The 22,858-nt window shown below is 30.2% G+C and overlaps 7 protein-coding genes and 1 non-coding gene across 16 annotated transcripts; 4 read left to right on the forward strand and 4 right to left on the reverse strand.

Moving 5' to 3' along the window:
- Positions 1-477: 477 nt before the first annotated feature.
- On the reverse strand, positions 478-2,511 carry LOC122565645 (vacuolar protein sorting-associated protein VTA1 homolog). Of its 2 annotated transcripts, none has more exons than XM_043721836.1 (5): positions 2,352-2,511; positions 1,845-2,053; positions 1,317-1,751; positions 948-1,115; positions 478-758 (listed from the first exon to the last, which is right to left on the reverse strand). In XM_043721836.1, exons 2-5 carry the CDS (start codon positions 1,951-1,953, stop codon positions 607-609), a joined length of 864 nt encoding a protein of 287 aa, XP_043577771.1. In that variant the 5' UTR covers positions 1,954-2,053; positions 2,352-2,511; the 3' UTR covers positions 478-606. The 2 variants fall into 2 exon arrangements, with proteins under 2 accessions (XP_043577771.1, XP_043577772.1); XM_043721837.1 differs by having other exon boundaries at positions 1,845-2,034; positions 2,352-2,505.
- On the forward strand, positions 810-920 carry LOC122566410. The gene has a single exon (XR_006316513.1). It is a non-coding gene; the product is annotated as a U6 spliceosomal RNA (small nuclear RNA).
- Positions 2,512-2,767: 256 nt separating the features above from the next.
- Positions 2,768-4,099, forward strand: LOC122565646 (39S ribosomal protein L46, mitochondrial). 2 transcript variants are annotated; one of them, XM_043721838.1, is made up of 4 exons: positions 2,768-2,987; positions 3,098-3,460; positions 3,539-3,681; positions 3,764-4,099. In XM_043721838.1, the coding sequence occupies exons 1-4, from the start codon at positions 2,927-2,929 to the stop codon at positions 4,034-4,036; spliced, it is 840 nt and encodes a 279-aa protein (XP_043577773.1). In that variant the 5' UTR covers positions 2,768-2,926; the 3' UTR covers positions 4,037-4,099. The 2 variants fall into 2 exon arrangements, with proteins under 2 accessions (XP_043577773.1, XP_043577774.1); XM_043721839.1 differs by having other exon boundaries at positions 2,771-2,987; positions 3,113-3,460.
- Positions 4,100-4,199: 100 nt separating this feature from the next.
- On the reverse strand, positions 4,200-5,887 carry LOC122565647 (probable 18S rRNA (guanine-N(7))-methyltransferase). 2 transcript variants are annotated; one of them, XM_043721840.1, is made up of 6 exons: positions 5,729-5,887; positions 5,448-5,609; positions 5,345-5,382; positions 5,082-5,260; positions 4,573-4,999; positions 4,200-4,480 (listed from the first exon to the last, which is right to left on the reverse strand). In XM_043721840.1, the coding sequence occupies exons 2-6, from the start codon at positions 5,484-5,486 to the stop codon at positions 4,336-4,338; spliced, it is 828 nt and encodes a 275-aa protein (XP_043577775.1). In that variant the 5' UTR covers positions 5,487-5,609; positions 5,729-5,887; the 3' UTR covers positions 4,200-4,335. The 2 variants fall into 2 exon arrangements, with proteins under 2 accessions (XP_043577775.1, XP_043577776.1); XM_043721841.1 differs by having other exon boundaries at positions 5,448-5,818.
- A 1,371-nt stretch (positions 5,888-7,258) lies between these two features.
- Positions 7,259-14,283, reverse strand: LOC122565626 (GTPase-activating protein and VPS9 domain-containing protein 1). Of its 2 annotated transcripts, none has more exons than XM_043721792.1 (16): positions 14,211-14,283; positions 13,913-14,111; positions 12,477-13,821; positions 11,888-12,078; positions 11,320-11,479; positions 11,079-11,252; positions 10,843-11,004; positions 10,484-10,751; positions 10,272-10,360; positions 9,744-10,177; positions 9,064-9,559; positions 8,685-8,920; positions 8,326-8,582; positions 8,015-8,226; positions 7,535-7,920; positions 7,259-7,426 (listed from the first exon to the last, which is right to left on the reverse strand). In XM_043721792.1, exons 2-16 carry the CDS (start codon positions 14,042-14,044, stop codon positions 7,295-7,297), a joined length of 4,674 nt encoding a protein of 1,557 aa, XP_043577727.1. In that variant the 5' UTR covers positions 14,045-14,111; positions 14,211-14,283; the 3' UTR covers positions 7,259-7,294. The 2 variants fall into 2 exon arrangements, with proteins under 2 accessions (XP_043577727.1, XP_043577726.1); XM_043721791.1 differs by having other exon boundaries at positions 10,263-10,360.
- Positions 14,284-15,015: 732 nt separating this feature from the next.
- LOC122565633 (sec1 family domain-containing protein 2-like) lies at positions 15,016-18,263 on the forward strand. Of its 3 annotated transcripts, none has more exons than XM_043721808.1 (11): positions 15,016-15,191; positions 15,275-15,524; positions 15,626-15,868; positions 15,951-16,220; positions 16,305-16,490; positions 16,591-16,848; positions 16,921-17,049; positions 17,126-17,357; positions 17,419-17,527; positions 17,632-17,781; positions 17,876-18,263. In XM_043721808.1, the coding sequence occupies exons 2-11, from the start codon at positions 15,324-15,326 to the stop codon at positions 18,081-18,083; spliced, it is 1,986 nt and encodes a 661-aa protein (XP_043577743.1). In that variant the 5' UTR covers positions 15,016-15,191; positions 15,275-15,323; the 3' UTR covers positions 18,084-18,263. The 3 variants fall into 3 exon arrangements, with proteins under 3 accessions (XP_043577743.1, XP_043577741.1, XP_043577744.1); XM_043721806.1 differs by having other exon boundaries at positions 15,017-15,191; positions 15,268-15,524; XM_043721809.1 differs by lacking the exon at positions 15,016-15,191 and having other exon boundaries at positions 15,389-15,528.
- LOC122565648 lies at positions 18,133-19,534 on the reverse strand. 3 transcript variants are annotated; one of them, XM_043721843.1, is made up of 3 exons: positions 19,322-19,534; positions 19,064-19,092; positions 18,133-18,978 (listed from the first exon to the last, which is right to left on the reverse strand). In XM_043721843.1, exon 3 carries the CDS (start codon positions 18,925-18,927, stop codon positions 18,133-18,135), a length of 795 nt encoding a protein of 264 aa, XP_043577778.1. In that variant the 5' UTR covers positions 18,928-18,978; positions 19,064-19,092; positions 19,322-19,534. The 3 variants fall into 3 exon arrangements, with proteins under 3 accessions (XP_043577778.1, XP_043577779.1, XP_043577777.1); XM_043721844.1 differs by having other exon boundaries at positions 19,286-19,534; XM_043721842.1 differs by having other exon boundaries at positions 18,133-19,092; positions 19,286-19,534.
- Positions 19,535-19,595: 61 nt separating this feature from the next.
- Positions 19,596-22,836, forward strand: LOC122565644 (protein will die slowly). Its single transcript, XM_043721835.1, has 9 exons — positions 19,596-20,098; positions 20,198-20,319; positions 20,462-20,558; positions 20,639-20,802; positions 20,937-21,026; positions 21,383-21,522; positions 21,619-21,850; positions 21,952-22,039; positions 22,142-22,836. The coding sequence occupies exons 2-9, from the start codon at positions 20,227-20,229 to the stop codon at positions 22,240-22,242; spliced, it is 1,005 nt and encodes a 334-aa protein (XP_043577770.1). The 5' UTR covers positions 19,596-20,098; positions 20,198-20,226; the 3' UTR covers positions 22,243-22,836.
- The last annotated feature ends 22 nt before the right edge of the window (positions 22,837-22,858 follow it).

The following is a 22,858-nucleotide window of genomic DNA, read 5'->3' on the forward strand; positions in this document are numbered from 1 at the left end:
CTTTTATTACAAAGTATTAAAGTATTAATTACGTGAAATGATACAGAAACCATTTATGAATCTGGCGCACCCACACATTCACCCACACACACGCGTGCGTGTGCGCACTCGCACAGACACACACAGAACTAAGTCAGTTTAGACATTTGACTACAATAGAAAAGAAATTCATTTTCATTGTAATTCTCATTATACCAAGATCCATTCTGAACTTTTAATTATATTTTTTTATGTGAAAATCTTCTTTATAGATTCACTAATATATAATAATTTGTTTTGTGATATTAAAATTTGACGATATATATATATATATACATATATGTATATTCGAAACTACAATATCAATCATTACAATAATACAAGTTTAAATAATAATATCGATTTTATACGTCTCTACAAAACAAATTTATATTTCAAAAATATGTTTAATTCGGTGTGGCTGTAATAATGTGAACAATTCAAATAAATAACTTATCATTTTTACTTTTGCATTAATTAAATCATAAATATTCGTATCTACTTTATTGTTTAGGAGCAATAAAATTTATCATTTATCAGATTAGATGAAATAATCCATTTCATCAACATTTTTAAGCTTAGTTTTGATCATTCAAGTTCTTGACCAGTGGTTAAGAGATGTAAAGCCTTTCGAAGATTCAATACAGTTGTAGGCACATCGTCGTAATTTAAAGCACTTCCAGCCCATTTAATAAATTTTTGTGCTTTGCCAATTTGCTCCACTGACAATTCAACTCCACCTGTTAAATATGTACAGTTAACAAACGCAAATACGTAATAACATAATATTGGTACTTGATTCAGCAGTACATATATGTACCAAAATTGGAATGATACAAAGAAGATTAGCGTGGCCTCTGTGCAAGGCTGACATGCGAAGTCGTAAAGCGTTCCATACAATTTAGTTGAATTACTTTCTTTCAATATACCTTCTGTTTCCATAAGAGTTTTGCAATCTTTATTGCCAGAAGACCATTTGTCGATACTGTCTTTAATTGTTGTACCATGTACTGCGTCGGGTGGGTTAGTATTACGGGTACTGACTAATTCGTCTGCGTTTAGTGTATCATCTTCTTTTGCCTCTGTTATTAGTGAATCTGTAATAAAAAAGATGAAATAGAGCAAAATGATAGAATTTTGTTGTTGTATTAAAATATAAGCCTTTGTTGTTACACAAAGAAATAAATATATTACATAATTATATGCAAACATACATATGCATATGTATCTGTATATGTACATATTTTTTCTGAATATAAAATGCATATGTATATACTATTATTTATAGTTTTCTTTACCTTCTTCCATATTTTTATTCAAATCATCATTCTCATTACCCTCTTGCATGGGTCCTGGAATTGGTGTCTCATCATTCTTCAGGCAGTTGTGAATATATGCAGCCTTCCATTTGGCATATTTCCTATTTTGTATAGCTTCTTCAGTTAGCTCTCCAAACACGGTTAATACATCATAAAGTAATCCAGCTGTAAAAAAGCTTTTTACTACATTCTTTTCAAAATTAGCAGCTCTGTCATTTTTATCTGCATAAAGAAACAGCTTCAATGCCCAATTTTCTAAATGAGCCTGGGCAGCTACATCATTTGTAATAGCTTCATTATCGTGTAATTTCTTTTTAGTTTTTTCTAACCAATCCATTAATTCCATTAGAAAATTTGTTTCTTTTGCAGTTTTGGTTGATAACTTGAATCCTGTTTGGAAGGCATACACCCGACCTGTGACAAAAATTCATAATTCCACTTTTAAAGTGATTTTTACATGTAACAATTATTCTTTATACGCAATTTAAATTGAAACTAAATACATACACCAATAACCAACAACAGGATCTCGTTGGTCATGTTGTGATGCTATCTTTAGATACTGCTGTATATTTTTCAAAGGTAGTGGTATTTCTGGTAAATCTGGTCCAATCATGATGATCTTTATTTTATGTAAATTATGCTTTTATTTTTTATCTTTTATTTCAAAATCCTCACAATATGGATTGTATTCGTCCTTTAAGACATATATTCAACTTAGACCAGATCAACATCAATTTCATGTGAAAAGAGAAAAGAATATTTATGTTATTGTCAATCATGTAAATAAATCAGCTAGTGCTCATATTATCATAATAATATTAATCATAATATATATATTAATAATATAGTATATTATAATTAATATTATATTAGGTAAAATACTATATTTTTTAAGCCTGATATTCGTTCACAGTCGATTATATAAAGAATCAGGAATCATTAAAATAAGAATAATAACAATAGAATGATAATAAGCGGATTTTTTGTTTCAAGTAAATCTGGACAACTTACTTCTTGATTCTATGGTGATAGTTTATTGTAAAATGCAGTAATATTCATCAATTCTTTTCATACGTTACATTGTAAAATTGATTGATATCATATCGCGTAATAGTGTTCATAAAATAGTGTTCAAGTCAATACTTGGAAGAAGAAGTTATGACAATAACATGAAAGAATGCACTTGATGTATATATGTTATTTATTTTTATCACTATATTAAAACAAATGTTAAACTTTTACTTTTGTGAGTAGGGATATGCTTATGTCTTTAATTTCTATGCTTTTGTACCGTGTTGTTTTTGTTAAAAAAAGTCCTTTAAATAATATCGGATTGTCAATGAAATTAGGAAAATCATGAGAATGCGGCATAAGCTGTAATAGCTATAATATCAGCTGGTATTGTGATCACTGTATCATTTATTTTATAATTTAAAAATCGTAGTTGCCGGTAATGCAACATTACTGCATATATATAATTGAAAGTGAAAGAAGTGAAAGTTTCTACTACTATTTGTTATTTATTTATCTTTATTTTTTAATTAAAAAATATACTTTTAACTTTTCTTTCCTCAAAGTATGGAATAATGATGTTTAGAAGAATTTTAACATTACGCACATCAAATGGTTTACCTTTTTTAACACCAGGTAAGCTGTATTTTAATTTGTTATAGCTGTGTTTATTATTTAAAATATTTTTTATAAATTGATCGAATATATTTTATTGTCGTACAATCTTATTAAGCCATCCTTTGAAGAAAACTTTCACATAGGTATTTCATCAACATCTAAGGTTATATCTCGAACATTATCAGAGCAAGAAGACATAGACGTTGTAGAAAAATGGGATTTATTAAGTGCTGTTTGCTTAGAACGTCATCCAGTAATTACAAAACCCATGCTAGATATAGAAGTAAGATACCAAATCATGCTACAACAGAAAGAATATGAAAACAGTATGATATCAGACTTTGAAATACGAAAACAAAAGGACAAAAATCAGAGAACACAGACATCTGCTGGAAAAACAGATAATATTATTTCTAAGGAAACAATACAAGACATTGAAGATTCTTGGGAAGAAGAATTCAAAAACTTTAAATTTGCTTCAAGAATAAGTGGTATGTATCTATGTATGATTTTATTTTTCCAAATGGTTTAAATGTAATACCTTCTACATTTAACTTCTGTAATTATAGAAGTTGAAGAAGATAATGCAGTTGTATCACTGAAACGCAAGCTAGATAAAAATTTAATGTTATTAGTAGAACAAAAAGTTGGCAATTCTAATTTCTGGATTCCCCCACAAAGTATAAGAAGACATAGAGAAACTATGATACAAGTAAGAACTACATGACTTTTATTTTTGTTTTACCATCTTTTTTGCGTAAATACCAACAAAATATTTGTTTCTATCACTTCAGACTGCATATAGAACTGTACAAGAATTGTGTGGAAATAACATCAAAGTACAATTTTATGGCAATGCGCCAATTGGATTTTATCAATATAAGTATCCTAGAAATATACAAGAGAAAGGCCAAAATGGAGCAAAAATTTTCTACTTTTTAGCAAAATATATAAGTGGAGATATTTCTTCCAATGTAAAGCATTGTTGGTTAGATAGAGAAGAACTTAAAAAAACTTTACACCCTGATGTTCACAAAAGTATGGCTAAATTCTTATTACCTGATTAAATTACTGTACAATATAAAGTAGACAATTTTTAAATACATATATAGAACAAGGAGTGTTAACTACATATTTGTTTGTCTTTATACAATAAATATTCAAATGGTAAATATTTTTCTTCTAATGTATAAATGTTGAAAATGTAGAAGACAAAAAATCTGAAAGAGGTTAAGTTCTTTCTTTTTATTATGAACAATTCCTTTTTGAAGTACAAACTCAAATATGCCTATGCCTGTTTAGTAAATAAACACTGATTCTCTCAAACTAGAAATTCAGAAATGAATGAGAACCAGGCTAATGTTTGTCAAAATCTCCCGCATCTTCTCCTTCCAGTATATTTTGAATCTTCTGGAACTTTCTTTCCTTGTTTTCGACGTCTTTCTTTCTTTTCAATAATCCACTCTTTACTATTCTTCAAGTATTTACCTTTCGTTTTCTTCATCCGTTCCCTGAAGAAACAAAGAGATGAAATTAAATAACTATAATAAAATTAGAAACTGAGCAATAATTTAACATAAATCAAAGCAATGTAGAACTTAACCTTCTAGATGTGTAAGAGACATTTGAGTTAAGTTCATTCACACCTAAAGCTTGTGGAAGAACAGAAGGTCCGCCTGTCATTAAAACTAAAAAGTATTTTTTTGCTTTAGTACTGTTTGGAAAATCTACAATCACGCCTCCATAAAAGCCTGCTTTTGTTGCTTGTGTTGTAATTAATTCAATCTGTTCGCTATTTTCAGGGTAAAATTGAAACACAGCTCTAGCTGATCTCGACAAACATGAAAACAAGGTAGAAAAAAATTTATATAATCGTTTTGATGGATCATGTGAATTTTTATCTGCATTACATAACCATTGTAATGCAGAAATACTAATTGCTCCATCAAAACATCCTGCTTTAAATGGCATTCCTTGGCCCATATCTCCTAAAATTAAATCTCCATCTACTTCTCTTTCTAATGCTACACCTGTCGGATACATGTAATGAAAATAGTTAAAATTAAACAAAATATTATCTTATTGAAAGTATACAATTTTCGATATACTTGCCAAGCATTGCTGAAGATATATCGATTCCTATCCATACATGTTCATCTTCCTCAATTACACTGCCACTTAAGCCAGAACCACAACCAATATCTAAGAGTAAAGAAGTCTTATCTTCTGGTAGTAGAAGAAGTTCTATGGCCCGTCTACACATTTGATTCTGTATATCTATCATTCGAGAACTATGGAGAACAAGTTTTCAAATATATTTGCTTAAAGTCAAAGGCTATAATAATTAAAAAATATACTGTTATTAGAGATCTTACTTTTGCGTATATTTTTGAGCTTCTACCTCATTGTAGAACTGCAATAAAAAAGAAGACAGATAAAAACATCACTGTCACAATCAATTTAAATGTTTATTCTTACCAGTTCAGGTGGTGCTAGATGTTCTGGACGTCTTGACATTTTATATTCTTATTTAATTATTTTTCGCTATTTTAAATTATTATTATTATTACTTCAAACCATGTGTCACATCATATTGCTGTATCTTCATGTGCATGTGTATATAGTACGTCTTTGAATGATCTAATTGGTTAGTATTAACAAAATTATCTTATTTAAATTTAAGTTTTATTTTAAACTACTATATATAACATTATAATATAATAAAAACAAATTTCAATATAATTTATTTCATTTCGTACCTAACTTTAAATTTGCTGCTAATGTATGTAAAATACAAGTAACTCATATTATAAATATATCTACTCTAGTTAAACCTTAATATCTAAACATAAACATCATTAGAATAGATGTTTGACCGACACCATAGGTCCATGGAACACTATAACCATCTAGCGGCGGCAAATGGACAAGAAAACAGATTATTTACAATGTTATATAACCAAAAAATGACTGATTCCCAATGAGGAGTCGAACTCCGGTCTCCTGTGTAACAAATAGGGATACTGACCGTTGTACAATCGAGGATTTACATAATACCTCTACAATAAAATTTAAAAATCAAATTTCTTGATGTACAAGGCAAATTCTTGAACTATTCAGAAATTAAATTAAAGCTTACTGAATATATTAGAAAATATTTTAATTTATACGATATAATATGCAAAAAAAAGAGAAAAAGAAAAAATGAAAGTTTTAATTTTCACAAAGAACTATTTAAAAGAATTTGGTTATGAATCATTATAATTTCTATCTATTACTTTTAAAAGTAATTATTTTATTCTAATTTGTAAAAATTGTAAGATATGTTAGCACAGACATACAAAAAATCAGGTTTGTAAGTATCTTATCTATAATATTACTAAACACGACTAATAAAAATTACTTGTACCTACATACATACATATGTATATGTATATGGTGTCTATTATTTAACTGAGTTAATATAGTTAACTAGCTTAGAAAGTAATATCAGCAATGGGTTTAAAATTTTGTGTTTAAATACAATATGAATTCCTTCTCTATATAGACTTATCTTTTGATTAAAATTGATATTTTATATATGAAATGAATTTTGTTTATGTCAGTTTATTCTAGAGAAATCATTGAAAGGTAGATGCATCTCCTAAGATAAAAAAAACAATATACAATATGTTTACTATAGTGGCTTGTTGTTGACAGTTTTAAAAAGGAATAACTAGAATCATTTTTGTGCTTAGAAATCATTCTTATATATAATGTGAAAACAAAAAAAATTGAAAATAATGATATTAGTAATATCAATACTGATTGCGATGTACAATTCCATACTGTAAGATTATGAATGTTGACAGTAATAACGACAATTATTATTATTATTATTATTATTATTATTACATATTAATAATATAAATAATAATAACGATGATGATGATGATGATGATGATGATGATAATGATGATGATGATAGAGTGACGATAATAATAATTGATATTTGAAATTAATTAAGATAAATGTGACAATGAGAGTGGTGCTAGTAATGTTGCTAAGGACAGCAAGATTAACAGAAATATCTGATAGATATACAATAGAAATAATAATAATAGAAGCAATTTTAACAAAAATAATAGACAGCAATAACAATAAAGCTATTGAAAAGGACGAGAATAACAATTTCGCGGGAAGAAATGATATGAAGATTGATATTACGACTATAATAACGTGATAGTAATAATAAAAATTATTGAAAAGATATGACGACAGCGACAATGAAAATTATGATACACTATTTCTACATGTTCCGGCGATAACTTGTTATTAAGTGCAACTTAATCCATAGTCTTTATAAATTCAATCGCGGAACAAAATTGCGTCCACCAATATTGTTCTTCTCCTCCTAATCGATTCCCATAGAAACTATCCACATATTGTATAGTGGAAAGTAAGGACGGTGGGTTAGTCTGAAAATATAATCGAAGAAACCATTACTATCCTTAGTGTCAAATATTAATAACCAACTTGTATATACACATACAAGTAGAAAAGAAAAAATGGAATGAAACACTTGCTTTAATGATAACGTAGACTAATACAGGAATTAGATCATCGGCTGCGGGTACTCCCCTCTCGGTTGCCATCGAAAGCAAGTTCATGATGGTGGTAGCACAACGAAAGACACATTGCAACTTATCTCTAGGTGTCTTATATGCTGATATCACAGCTAATTCCGCTTGAGCCCATGGCCAGGGACATTCGTAATGGTATATTTTAGGAATTCGTAAATCCTTGTGGTTCGGCGTTACAACATTGGCCAGCTTTTTAATATGATCATGAAGTAATTGGTCCCTATAAACGTCACCGTCTCCATTTGGATAAAGCGCGTTGTGGTAAACACGTGCCATTACAGTCCTTTCAACGACAACTCTTGCCAAATTTAGTTGATTTTCGCAAGCACCTATATTGACAGCGCAATCATTTACAAACAATCATAGTAATTAATATATTATATCAAGTTGTTTGTAAACTCGAATTAATTAACATTTACTCACACTGCCAAATTGAATCATTGTCTATTTTCGCATTAAGTTTGCTTAGAAAGCTATCGACCAAGTCTTGTTTTTCATCTGCTAATGTTAACTTTTTAAATTCATCACAAAAACGTAGTAAAAGGGATTCTTTTTTTTCTAAAAAAACTTTCACGCAAGCAGATACAAGATGATTATTGACAGCATCTCGATCACATTTCACTCTAATACATAATCTAAAATTGCGTAAAGATGTTAACATTGCTTTGAATATTATTAAAGAAATTGTGCGCGCGCGCACATATTTATACTTTTACAAAGGTCGGTAACTATACCTATCCAAGTGAGCCAATGTAGAGAGTAATCCTTGACGACATCTAATCAAATACGCAATATAAGGAGATCGTTTTTGGTAATCTTCGCGCAACGATTTAAATAATTTTCTACACCCGTCGTCGTTAAATAATCTAACGCAACGTAGTGTTTCGTGTAAATGTGCTATCAACGCTCTGTCTTGTAAATTGATAGCTTCTGCCAACTGCAACTGCAGGAAGGCGACTAATTCATTTTCTTTTTGCGACCAATAATTCCGCTGTAACAAGTAAATTGTTAATTTTTTTTCTGTTAGCATTATGACGTTTAGTTTCAATTTCAATTTGTAAGAAACATTTAATACGATTACAAGCTTTAGTACCTCGGATGCAGCACTCCAAGGAATATGTTGGAGATCAGCGGTACTAAGTACCATTCGCAATTTTCTTTTTGCATCAGCAAATGCGTAGGAAAGCTCAACGTTATTCGGATCTATAAGAAGCCTTTCATCCTCGGTAGGTTCCTTCGTACGAGATTGATTACTTTCTACAGATACTTCCGTATCGCTTGCTGCACTCGGTTTCCTCCTGTATTTAGCTAAGATATCGTCCGTACTATCTAGAAAATTTTTAAATAATTTTCACTACCTTGAAATTAACGTTTCTTCCCTTGTGTCTGTTTTTTCCCCACTTTTATTTTTTCTTAGTTTTTCCTTTACAATGATTATTACAATGCAAAATGTTAAAGAAAACAATATTTACCACCACTCGGATTACCAGCTGATGACACATCTTCTGACATTATTCTACGTAATCTATGTCGTCCTATGTCAATATTATCGCCGATGGCTTCTCGATCGTAACATCTGCCGATATCGTCTGTGCCACGAATCGCCTTACCCCGCCGATTTCGCAGAGACATTTTCAGTTTTCCAAAAAAACTTCTTTTATTTTTCTGATCATCGTCCAACAATTCCTTGTCTCCACGTTCCGCAGTCATATCGAAGCTAATACTTTTTGGTATGGCTCCACTAGATACGGTTGGTTTCGGACAGTCATTGATCGTCATATCGCAACTCTCATTCATTGCTCCCATCGATAGTGGCAACTCCGAACTTGTAGTTTTTATTCGTGTGTCAGAACCAGAACTACTGCTGGATGCCAAGCTCCCGGTACTTAATCCAACAACACCGTCCGGGCCATTTTCGTTAACAGTTTCGTCAACCGAACTGACTAAACTACTTTCTAATTCCTGCGACTAAAACACGCTTCGAAAATTAACTATACCGTAACTATTAAACAACCAGTCGAATGCTATATAAAAACGCGCAATTGCATCGAAGAAGTCAAAGATAATATAATAATAACAATAATAATAATAGTAAGAATAAAATAGTAGTAGCACTAAGAACAACAATAACAGTAATTTATAAAAAACAAACCTCTAATTTTATGTTGGTATTGTGCGATTTTTCTGTGCTCGACAATGTGGGCGGTGATATATGATTAGCTAATAATAAAGCTGGCGCAACTGCTGCTACACTGATACGATTATGAGTCGAAGAAGTTTGTTCCATTTGACTTTTTCCATTCTCAATGTGAAGTTTGTCTATGAGGTGGACTAATCTGTCCTCGCATATGGATTTATCATAATTTGCTGAGCTACCGTCAATGCTGTTGGCATTTTTGTCGACATATTCTGTCACGCTTGATTGATAATCAGATCTGCTTGCATTTTGTCCAGTTACATTTAAGGACGATGCCGAGAGAGAGTTTGTTGGTGAAAGAACAACAGTTGTAGGAAATTGCATATTTTCCTGGTTTATCGATATCGATCGAAGATTTGTTGACACACATTCGGTTGTTGTAACATTTTCTAAAAATTAAGGACTCATATAAGTACTAGGAATTGAATATAAAATAAGAATATCAAGTAATAAGATGTGTTTGAAATTATTAACTGTTCTTACGAGGACTCGCTTGTATCATGGTTTTTTCGGTTATTTCCGCTTCGCTACGAGGTTCAACTTCGATTTCGGATCTTGCGGTATCATCAGATCTAAAATATGACAATAAATAATGCATCATCAACTTTTTCTGTATTTTCCTCATCTTTCTTTTTCTTTTATATTGTTTTGTTATTTCTCCATTGTCTCCTTTTTTTATTATCTATATAGCATACCTTGCAACGCTAGCAGTATCGTCGGTATCAACCTCTGTCAATCTTTCAGAATCACTAGCTAATACATCGGTACTCCATGCTTCCGATGCAGTTTCGCTAACATCTAATACAGCTTGTGGTACTGATTCTGACGTTGTTGGTAAAACTGGAGGAGTTTGCTCAGACGAATGGGGATATAATACTTTCTCTTGTTGCTCGATTATTTCGCTATCAGAAGCTAGAACATCAGTTGACCAGGTATCAGATACCATCGAAACAGTTTCATCTCCTGAAAATGTACGAATGCAAACGTTAAAATAAAAGATGTATAAACATATTGTGTATTCATAGGAAATTATTTCTTTTTATTTTTTAAATACCTTCAATCAATTTTTTAATTTCAAATTTACAGAACTTGTCATCTATTTCGCATCGACTTTGTTTGGTCGGTATATTCGACGGAGGTAAATCTAATTGTCGAGTTTCACCCACTGTCCGTCCTTCATCTCCTTCGGTAATTTGAGATGACGGGGTGTCACGACCTAGATTCAATTATCAAATGATCCAATACGATTCTCGTTACTCTTACACTTAAATAAAATTTATTTAACAAAACCTGATATATTAGGCGTTCCTCTTCCTGATACACTAGCAGATACCATATCTGAGAGATTATCATTTTGATCTTCCGTTTCCAACTCAAGCGAGGAAGCGACACTGTGGTTTGATGCAGCTTCTGATACCGCTTCTAAATTATCCGAAGTATTTCCGATAAAACCTTCGAATAAAACTAATAACATTCAATGTTAATGTTATCCTTTATAAAGTACAAATATTAATTTCTAATATTTTAATACCTTCATCATGAGATAGCGAAAATCTTGTCTTTTTTTCTTGACTTTCTGTACGTTCAACACCACAATTGTTTTGTCTGTCATGCACACTGGATATGTCATCAGAAAGATTTAGATTAACCGAACCATTATCTATATTGGATTGAAGTTCTGTGCATAACACCTATCATATATATAAAAAACGAAAAAAGTAATCATTTGACAAACAGTTGATTATCGTTTAGTTAAATATCGGTTAACTGTTTAAGTCCCAGGAGTCATTGAAAAAACAGGGTTTATAAATCCCGAACAGCGCGATAGCGCTTGTCTTAATCAATTGCGAAGAAAATCAAGCGGCGCAATAGCGCTCATCATATTTGTTACTTTATGAAATACATATATATTATTATATATGCGTACTATTAGTTTATAAATATTTCAAGTTTTGTTCAATAAAAATTATTGAGAAGATAACAATGAAATACAAAATACCGTCAGTCGTCCGTAGCGTTTAAATGTAGTGGGACACAAAATCGAAACAGCGCGATCGCGCTGCTTGGGTCTCAAACGGTTAAAAAAAACTAATATATACCTTTTGTTCACTAAGAAGTCCTACGAATTCTCCTGTATTTGGTCCAAATGGAATTACAAGAACATCTTGAGGATTTTTGTCAACAGATTCTTCTTCAGGGGTTGAAGTGCCATTCAATTCATCTACCCCGTCATTAGTTGTATTAGACGAGTATGATGACGATGATGATACTCGAATTCCTCGACCCTTTCCTAGAGAAATCAAAGTTTAATATCCCTTCTTTTGGTAAATACGACTTCTTTATTTATCTTTCACTTTATCCTTAAATACTGAATTATACACGCGTAAGAACGCGTAACTTTGTACGTACTTTATTTCTTTAATCAATGATTTACTTTAAAGATATTTATTTAAAGATTATACTTGGAAATTCCTCATCTAAAAAAATGCAATGAATCCTATGAAGAATGCTAAATATATATTTACATGTACATTCGAAAGACAAGTTTAATTTTAGGATATCAAATAAAATACATTTAATATCAGTATTTCGCGATATAAATCGTGAAGTATGAGACGATTCTGAATTTCGTCATGGACTAAAAAAGAAAAGATGAAACGAAGGAATAAAACTAATGACTGGACATACCTTTTCCTAATAAACCTCCCTTCTTGTTGGTAGTTTCAACAGAAGCATTATTAGCCAATTTATTAGTAGTTAAAGAACCTGAAGGTAACTGAGAGAGCATATCAATCAATTGTTTCTTTTCAAACGCAGCGGACCGTGAAGCGTTTTCTACCGTAGTTTCTTTAGCCATAGTTTGCAGAAACGTAATTAATGTATTCAATTCCGTTTCTGTAAATAAAGCAGCGGAGCGAGAAAGACCTCGAAGTTTATTATTATCGATGATATTAGGCTCGTCCTCGAGTTCTTCTGCACCGTCCACCATCGCATCTATTATAGAAGAAACGGAATCCTTATCGAACTTCTTGTATAGATCAAATGTTTTGCTGTCAACAGCCTGGTATTTCATTAAGGAAAGCATTTGCAAAATTTGTCCAACTTGCATGAGATTGAATCGGGCAATGTAGCTAATAGGCGCATCAGTGATACCATATGGCTCTGGATTTACTATTGCAGGACATATGAAATATGTAAAAACCAAATCAGTGCACATTGCATGTACCTCTTTTGAATCAACATTCCCACTCTTTCCCAAAAGTCCTGCCATTTGTCTAACCAACCAACATACACTACTTGGAAAACAATGCATATTTTCTCGTATACTGATTATAAATCTTTGTGTAATGTGGAATAGAGAATTAATTGTCCAGAGCCTATAACGTTGTAGCTTTGTTTCATACTCTGCAGTACCTTCCTTGCCAAATTTCTTTAATCTTTCAGATGGAGGAAATCTTATGGGTGCTTTATCTGGGTCAATATCAAGAAACATTTCATCTTCCATTAATAACTGTATAATAGGGTTATGTAAAGCAGCAGTTAAGAAAAACTTTGCTGAAAATAGACTCTCATGAAAAACTGAATAAAACCTAGAGAAAGCACATGTGCTGTGTCTGAGTAATCTCCGAGGATTATCAGATGGTACAATTTGTAGCAGCATTAGATGTTTCAATAACTTTAAAACCAAAATTTTATCCTCTGGTAATAAACAACTGCCATATAAACCAGCTGCTAATGATTGAACTATAGTTTGCACAGAGTCTGGTAGTAATTTGTCCCCCTCAACTAAACATGATGCAATTAGCTTTGGAGACTTTCTAAGAGCACCTAAGAATTCCCCATATGACAAACATGTCTGATAACGTAAATACTTGTACACATCGACAAAATTTGAATTTTCCAATGTATTTGCTCTTTGACAACAAGATGCTGGTGTACAGTATGGTTTAGACATTATCAACTGATTAAGATTAACTCTTTGCTGCGCTGTAATCCATGCTTGTTGTGCTAAATTGGATGATGCATATAACACCTAAAAAAAATCCAAACAATTCTTTGTTTAAATGTCATAAACCATCCCCATGTTTTTATTTATTTATTACCAAAAATTAACCATTACATACCTTTTCATTGAGTATTTGCAAATTTTGTTGTTCCGAAGTAACAAACAGGCGTTCTTGACGCAAATGATTGGCTAATTCGATTATATCCCATTGTAGTGTTCCCAGGGATTCTATACTATTTGCCGATGACATTACTAAGCATACCCAGGAGAACAATGAGTATCGTGAAATAATTTTCAAATTCTTCTCTCCTTAGATCCTAGATATTGGTTACTAATGTATCAAAGCTTCTTACATACTTGTCAAATGTATCATTTTAATATACTGTATTGTACTTGATTTAATAAAAAAACTATACCTGTATATAATGATAAATAAGATAAGTTGTTTTTATTTTCTTTGTTTAACGGAAAGTAAAATATTTAGATAAACTAGAAGAAAATAAATGATTGTTAGAAAATATAAGAAAAGAATCTCAACTAATCGCGTCGATTTAAATTCTTTTTTAAAACCACGATGGCTTAAATTCTTTTATTCGATTAAGTTATTCCTAAAACCGGTAGTTACGCGTTGCTTGCAGAATTAAGGTTTTTTACTGTTGTCCTTTTTATCTCGAAACAATATTCGCACCGACGCACAATCATTTTCCTTTATAGGTTAGAATTTTCTTCGACAAATGGCTGTACCTGTACTTTAAATCGAAATCTAAATCTTCGTATGATTGTTCGATTACTCGACAATGATTTGAATGTTGAACTAATGACCGATTTGTCTATTATAAAAAATCAATGTTTTACTTTTAAACAAAACTTTGTTTAATATGTAAACGGACTTAAATAAAATCGCTTTTTCAAATATATATATTTTCTGTTTTATTTAAATTATGTATTAAATTTCTTGCATAAGATGAGTTTGAGCAGTTAAAATTTTCAATTTTATAATTTATATAAATAAAAGAATATGCATTCCTTTTCTTATCCTACTTTCTTTTTCTTCATTCATATTTCATATTTAAATTCTATTATAGATTATAAGTAGTAGCTGATGGTGATAAAGTAATAAATAATATAAAATAAAAGACGTCCTTTATACTCCAAGTTCGACATATGTACGTATATGCAACTATACGCAAACAAGACCGCGTGCGCACGCATATGAAGAGTAGGAGTGAATACGTATGCATGTCAATATCTGTACATACTGTTTGATATATGTATATCTTTTTGTACGATACCGTATAATATATAATATAGAAATTAGGTTAACTAAGTACTTTCTTTGACTAACTTGCTTCATTGCAGCTTTGTTATTATGTACTAATATATATGATCATATACACGTATGTGTTATTAGTATACATAATAGAGTATCAACATTATATTTGGAGAAAAGTTGATTTGTATATCATTAAACAGGTTATAGATAATAAGAAATCAAAGAAGTGATCGCTACTGAAATTTGGAGAAGAAAAATGACAGACATTATTTTAGAAATTAAAAAACTTCTCTCTGAATATTGGAAAAATATTTTTGCAGAAGTATGTGATGCAGTAGTTTATGTAGATCACTGTGCAATTGAATGTTTGCATTGGTACACAGCTGGTAAAGGCTATCTAGCATTAAAAGATGCTGGAGCAGTTGCAGTTTATGAGTTCGGCATGTATCATTTTCGAGTAGGTATATATATTTATAGGATTATGAAAAATTTAAAAGAAGTAGAAAATAAAGTTTTAAAAAGATGAAAGACATTAAATCCATTTCTTGTCACTTTTAGTATGTTGAAGTAAAAGATACTAAAAAAGCTGTTATTATATCAACATCTGGTGATCCAGCATTTTATCAACGAACAATTAAAATGATTCTGGCAAAAAATACTTTCCAGAACTGTATTGTGTACTGCAGTGTACCTTGTGGCACTAGCAACCATTTGGGAACATTATCTGCTGAAGAAAAATTAGACTACAATAAATTAAAGAAAGACATTAAGGTTTGGATGACTTCAGAAAATCTTTCTCAAGTTGGTTAATCAATTATTTATTTTGTCTTCAAACTTGTTCCAAATTTATTTCAATTATAACTAAGACAAGCTTAATTTGTAGGAACCTGTTGTTAACATTATCTATGTACCGATTTTTATTGCCCTTTTAAATAAGGATTTATTTGTAACACCTCCTTTTGGAGATTTAATGCCATCTCTAGACACAAATATTCCAAAAGATACATTTGTTAAATTGAATTTCTTAGCATATTCATTTTATAATCTATTTGATAGTATAGGGGCTAAATTAGATATTTATTCACTTGGAAATTTAAGTGATCATCTTGCAAAGAATTTAGAAGATTATATGTCTAGTATTAATCATAAAAGTGTGAGTAGTAGAAAGTAAGGCACCGAAAAAATAAATTAAGATAAGTTAATGAAAAATAAATTTTACTTATTGTTATTTCTATAGCATTTATCTGAAACTTCAGAAATAGGTGTCTCTCTTATTTTGATTGACAGAACATTAGATCTTTGTACACCTACTAGTAACAATATGGAATCTTTCCTTGCAAAAATATTACGTACGTTTCCTCATTTACCGCATCATGAAAACGATGTAGCCATTAATATGTCACTTCTATTTGGGAGTGTAACGGTACAAATAAGTATATAGTTGTTCATATAACTAACATATAATGTTTTTGTTAATTTATGTGGATGGTGAATGATAGATTACTTTTTTTATGGGTTTCAAGGAAGTGTTAAAATCATATGAAATACCAGGTTGTTTAGCAAGTATGGAAGACGAGATGATGGATCTTCTTATTTCACAAAAAGGAAAAAGGTTGCTAAATACAGTTAACCAATTTTTAAATGATATAACTTTAGCAAAAGGTAGTCCAAAATTAAGAACACCAACAAGGATTTCTGGTCATAGCTTAGAAAAACTTCTCAGCAAAATCCAATCCACAAACAGTATTGATTCTATGACAATTCATACAGAAAAACTTCAGGTAATTTTCAATTTTTATTTCTTCGAACAATGGACAAATCCTAGAGCTACTTCTTTTCACTTCGAGATATAGTGTATTTTAGCAATAATCGAAGCATCCATATCGCAAAAAGCTGATCAGATTGAGCTACTTACTAGTTTAGAAAAATTAGCTTTGCAAAATCTTTCTGTGAGTCGAGAATCCTCGAGTATACTCGTACAGGTAAACCTTTTTTTTTAATTTCATTTATACGACAATATGTATCTACTTAATAAATATAAATTAAACAATTTTTTAGTTGAGTAATATTATACGAACGCGAATTCACAGGGGACTTGATGTTGAAAACTTATTAGCATTACTGATACATGTTTACTCACTTGCGGGAACGCAGATTCGATTTTCCACACAACAAGAACGCCGATTAGAAGAGTCAATTGCGGATGCAATTTTTGAAGATTTCCAAATTTTAAAAGAAAGTCCTTTGATGAATACAAAATCAGCCTATCAACGTAGTTTATTACTACTAGGTACATATTATTTGAGACACGTTCTTCTTAAAATATTTCAAAGTTGCATTTGTTATTTTAGGTGGAGACAATGATGCTGTAGCGCAAGAAACATCATGTAACATTGCAGCACGTATTCTAGATACTCTGAGATTAATCGCGGAACAACGTTTAATACTGCAAGATTATAGGTAAAGCCTCTACATGAAAACTTTTCTTTTTTAATTAATCTCTTAGTAATTAACATTATCTATTTTGAACAAAATTATATTAATAACAAAATAATTATTTGCAGATTTTGTATGTTGAAGCCAAGCTCTCAAGAAGCAACTCGATACATTAGTATATTAGAACAAGTTACAAAGGATATATTTAGTGTAGACATAAGTCGAGAACTACGAGATCTTCATAAAAAATCATCTTCATTTATTTCAGCTGGCTTTAAGTAAAAATTCTTCATTTGAAATAATTCATATAAATGAAATTTCTTAAAACATGAGATTAAATATTAAGAATTTATAAATCTTCTTCCATTGCAGTTTAATTTTAAGGGGTAAAACAAAACGTCATCCTCGAGACAATCCCTATATTTTAATATACGTTATTGGAGGCATTACTGCAGAAGAGGCAAAAGTAATTCAAGAAGTAGTATCTGCACATAGTAACGAAAAATCACCACATATAATATTAGCAGGATCTAGATTATTAAACCCTTTGGATATAGTGGATAAGATATTCTTTTCTTAATTATTTTTTTTTGTAGATATAATAGAAAAATTTGTAAATGTAATAGAATTCACCCTTCTCTTTCATCTATCTTCCATTTTATACCATTGGATAAAATGGAATAATGTATTTTCCTAATAATTTGTATTGTTTCTAATGTACATATAAAATTTGTCGAATTACACACCTTGCACAATTGTATTTTATAATCTATATTATTTGTAAGACATTTTCTTTTGTTATGTATGCTTTCACATAATTTGGTATATATAGTTGCTACATTAAATCGAGTTGTTTGTAGTTTGATAATTTTTAACAATTTCTTTATATATGTATCAATTGTAGTAATATTATCTTCACAGTCTTGCCAATAATACGCTGTTATGCTATCAATAGCAAGAAGTGCAATTTTGGTGTTATCAAGGAATATGTCATCCAGTGTACGTAATGTTAAAGAAAATTGTTCATTGTTATAACAATCAATGATATGCAAGTTGCGCAAAGAATCTTTAATAATAGTTGTCTTATCAAACTCTGTATCAATTGCTTCAGAAAATGATATATTGGCTGTATTTATGATACTGCTCATCAATTCAACCAATTTTGAAGTTTGAAAATGATGATCAGTATTTATTAAAATAGCTGAAGCATTGCAGCCTTTGATTGCATAATTATTTGGTAAGATACATCTTGCAAGCATTTGAGATAAAAGAAACGTCTTACCAGATGACCGTTCTCCACTAATTTCTATAATATCTGTGTTTTGAGGACCTTCAGAGAACAAAGTATCTTCGAGCCCATGTAAGCTCGGTTTTTCATTTAGCCTTGTGAGCAATTCTGCTCCAGATTCAATCTGTGGTTGCATAGGTTTTATTTCTAATACTTCCCTTTATTTAATATATGCCTGTGGGTCAACCTTTATTTCTTTGTTATTTAAAATATCATTTAAATTGCTACAATATTTTTATTTTACAACATTTTACTTTTTACTATCAACTTACTATCAGGATTTTTCTTTTACATATTCTGTCTGTAAGAAACATGAATATCATATACATATATATTGCATTTGTATAGTATTGTATATATATAAAACTTTAAATAAGATATATGTATATATTGTAATGTTACAATATATATTACTTAAAAGAATTAATAAAAAATTAAAATAAACAATGCTTAAAAATAATAAAAGGTTATGGAACAAAAGTGAGTAGTCTTACAAAAATGATTGCAAATTAATCCTTAACTGAGCTTACATAAAAATCAGCAAGTCCTCCTATGAATGTAAGGAAGGACATAACTTAATTAATACAATATTGTAAAGCTATTAACCATCCGCTTTAAATGAAAAGATATTAATATACTCGGCTCGATGAGTTAAAGAAATGAGCAAACTTGTAAAAAGTGAGGTTAACAAATGAAGTTTTTTTTTGAAGGACGACTTAAGCTTCTATCGCAGTTTTTCGACTATTCGGTAGGGTGTAAACTGTAAGCTGTAAGTGCTATAACTATAGAGATATAAAGATTGTCACGTGATAAGTTATTTCGTGTTTGAGTTTCATGAATCCTGAACTTAATGTAGAATATCAGGTGTTAAGAAATAGAGAGTAGGCAACAATCTTATTGTTTTTCATTTTTGTCACGTATATTATGGACGCGTATATATATTAGAAAGTTTTTCATGAATGAACAAATGTTTTTATTTACGAGGGTATAAATGAAAAGATATAAATACGAAGACTAAAAGTGAAAAGAATTATATAAAAAAATACAAACGGAAATTGAAAAGTTTTAGGAATAAGAGACTATTTTACGATTCAACACTTGGTAGATAGTGATAGTCAACAACAAGAAATTACATTGTGATCACATGTGCATTAGTGATTTAAAAAACAATGTAAAGGTATCATTATTAAACGATTTTGGATATGGCATGAATCCAAAATGCAGTTTTTGATAGCTATATTAAATAAAGGAATTTAAAAGAATTTATTCCTTTAATATTGAGGAAGCATTTTCTTCTGGATTTTTATGTGAGGATTGAATAATAAATGTGCTAAAAATTTTGAGTTTATCCATATAATTTATCCTGTTCTTTGTTTATATATATACTCCAATTTTTATCTCATAAGTTAGTATATTCTCCAAAACTTGTTGAAAAATGGTGCCACTTGGACCATCACCAGGGCATCAAACGTCTGTCAATAATACTGCAACTGCTCCAGCCAGTGGCACTAAAAGTAGCTCAACGTTGGTGAGCAAACTCAATAATTTGTGCTCTAATATTTCTGCTCTCTCTTTCTCTCTCTTTCTAACTATTTTTAATAATATTTCTCTTCTTGTTTTATTTGTAAATAATATGGTTAAAATTCCTGTGTGCTTGTTGATTTTTGTAGAAACCGAATTATACCTTGAAGTATACCTTGGCAGGCCATACCAAAGCAGTCTCGTCTGTAAAATTCAGTCCTAATGGAGAATGGCTTGCGAGTTCTTGTAAATAAAAATGTTTCTAATCTAATATCAATTTTGTAATTACTAAGTTTATCTAAACAAAATTAATTTCTTGCTTGTAGCTGCAGATAAATTAATTAAAATATGGGGTTCCTATGATGGCAAATTTGAGAAAACAATATCCGGCCATAAGCTTGGTATTTCAGATGTTGCATGGTCTAGCGATAGTAGACTATTAGTATCTGCTTCTGATGATAAAACTTTGAAAATATGGGAATTGAGTTCTGTAAGTTGACTACTTTTACTTTAAGAAATTATATTTGAAATGAATTTAGATTTGTATGAAGTCTAGAACTTTAACATAAATGTAAGATATTTATTGTAAATAACTTAGTTATGTATAGTTCTTTTTATTTTCAGGGAAAGTGCTTAAAAACTTTAAAAGGCCATAGTAACTATGTTTTCTGTTGCAATTTTAATCCACAGTCAAATTTAATAGTTTCTGGTTCTGTAAGTATTTCAGTATAAAAATTCATTTATGTGAGATTTTTTTTTTAAGAATAACGTGCAAGTCTCTGAATTATGTACATAAGTTTAGTGCACAATGATAATGCAAGAATGAAACATGTCATAATATATACTTAAATTAACATGGAATAGAAAAGAATTTGTTTCAATATGTATTGGAGGAAAATTTATGATAATACTTGAATTAAATAAGAGCATTCAAAACAAAAAAATAGTTGATGTTAAATGGTATTTTATACAATATTTCTGAACTTTATTAAAAATAGCTTGTGTGTTTATATGGACAAAGACTTGCGCTGTAAGTATATATACAATATTAACATAATAAATATTATTAGTTTGATGAAAGTGTTCGGATATGGGATGTTAGAACTGGAAAATGCTTGAAAACTTTACCCGCTCATTCGGATCCTGTAAGTGCAGTTCATTTTAATAGGGACGGGTCATTAATTGTATCTAGTAGTTACGACGGATTATGGTAAGTGTGCATATTTCTTTTTGAATGTCAATACCTGCTTGTTAGAGAATAAACAAATAAATATGAATAACACCAATTGATATGATTGTTATGTAGTCGAATTTGGGACACCGCATCTGGCCAGTGTTTGAAGACTTTAATCGATGATGATAACCCTCCCGTATCTTTTGTAAAGTTTTCACCAAATGGAAAATATATTTTGGCAGCAACATTAGACAATACGTTAAAGCTTTGGGACTATAGCAAAGGAAAATGTTTGAAAACTTATACAGGACATAAAAATGAAAAATATTGCATCTTCGCAAATTTTTCAGTTACAGGAGGAAAAGTAGGTTATATTACGTTCGTGTATACAATGCATTCGTTCGGTATGATTAAATCAACGTCGTTTAACTTATTTTTATGTTTTTGATTTTTTTTGTTCATCAGTGGATTGTTTCGGGTTCGGAAGACAATATGGTATACATTTGGAATTTGCAGACGAAGGAGATTGTTCAAAAATTGCAAGGACACACAGGTATAATAGATTATATTATAGAGATGATTCGATTTATATCATTATTATCGAAATATTGCCCTGATATATAATATACTAATCAATTCTTCTGTTGAATTTTAGATGTTGTGCTATGTACTACGTGTCACCCGACCGATAATATCATAGCTTCAGCCGCCCTTGAAAACGATAAAACTATCAAATTATGGAAAAGTGACACATAGAATATGCATGTTACTCACGATTTTATTAAAAATTCTACAAAGAGCGTTTGTATCTTTTAGAAACATCTTATTCGATCTTTCTTTTCTTTACTTTTTAAAATTTTTACATTTACTCAATTTTCAATCATAATGAAATTAATAATTTTAATAGATAATTCGCGCTTATCTTTCGGGTAATTGTAGAAAGTAGAATCTGGTTTTATACAGTTAGATATTAAGATTACCATTATAATTAAACGAATAAATCTAAATTATCATACATCTGTTACGAAACAAATCCAAGAATAACCAGTGTTTCGGTGAACAATTTTCTTATCATTTCGACGTTATGTATAACCGATAGCTTTACGTTTGTAACTATGTAATTTACTTGTAAAGCGAATATGTACTCCTTTCTATTTATATGACACTAGAAAATAAAGCAATGTGTATATTTTGAACAGAATGCAACGGTTATATGTAACCTCTTTAAATATTCTAAAGAGGAAAAAGAATGAAAAAATGATTATAAAGATATCCTTGTAACGAAAATATGTTTATGTAAAGAAAGTGACGAAGAGAAAAAAATATAAATATGTATTTTTTCGTACCTGAGATGAAGTGTGCAGTTTGTACC

The sequence above is a fragment of the Bombus pyrosoma genome, linkage group LG3 (assembly GCF_014825855.1).
Source record: "Bombus pyrosoma isolate SC7728 linkage group LG3, ASM1482585v1, whole genome shotgun sequence".
NCBI lineage: Eukaryota > Metazoa > Arthropoda > Insecta > Hymenoptera > Apidae > Bombus > Bombus pyrosoma.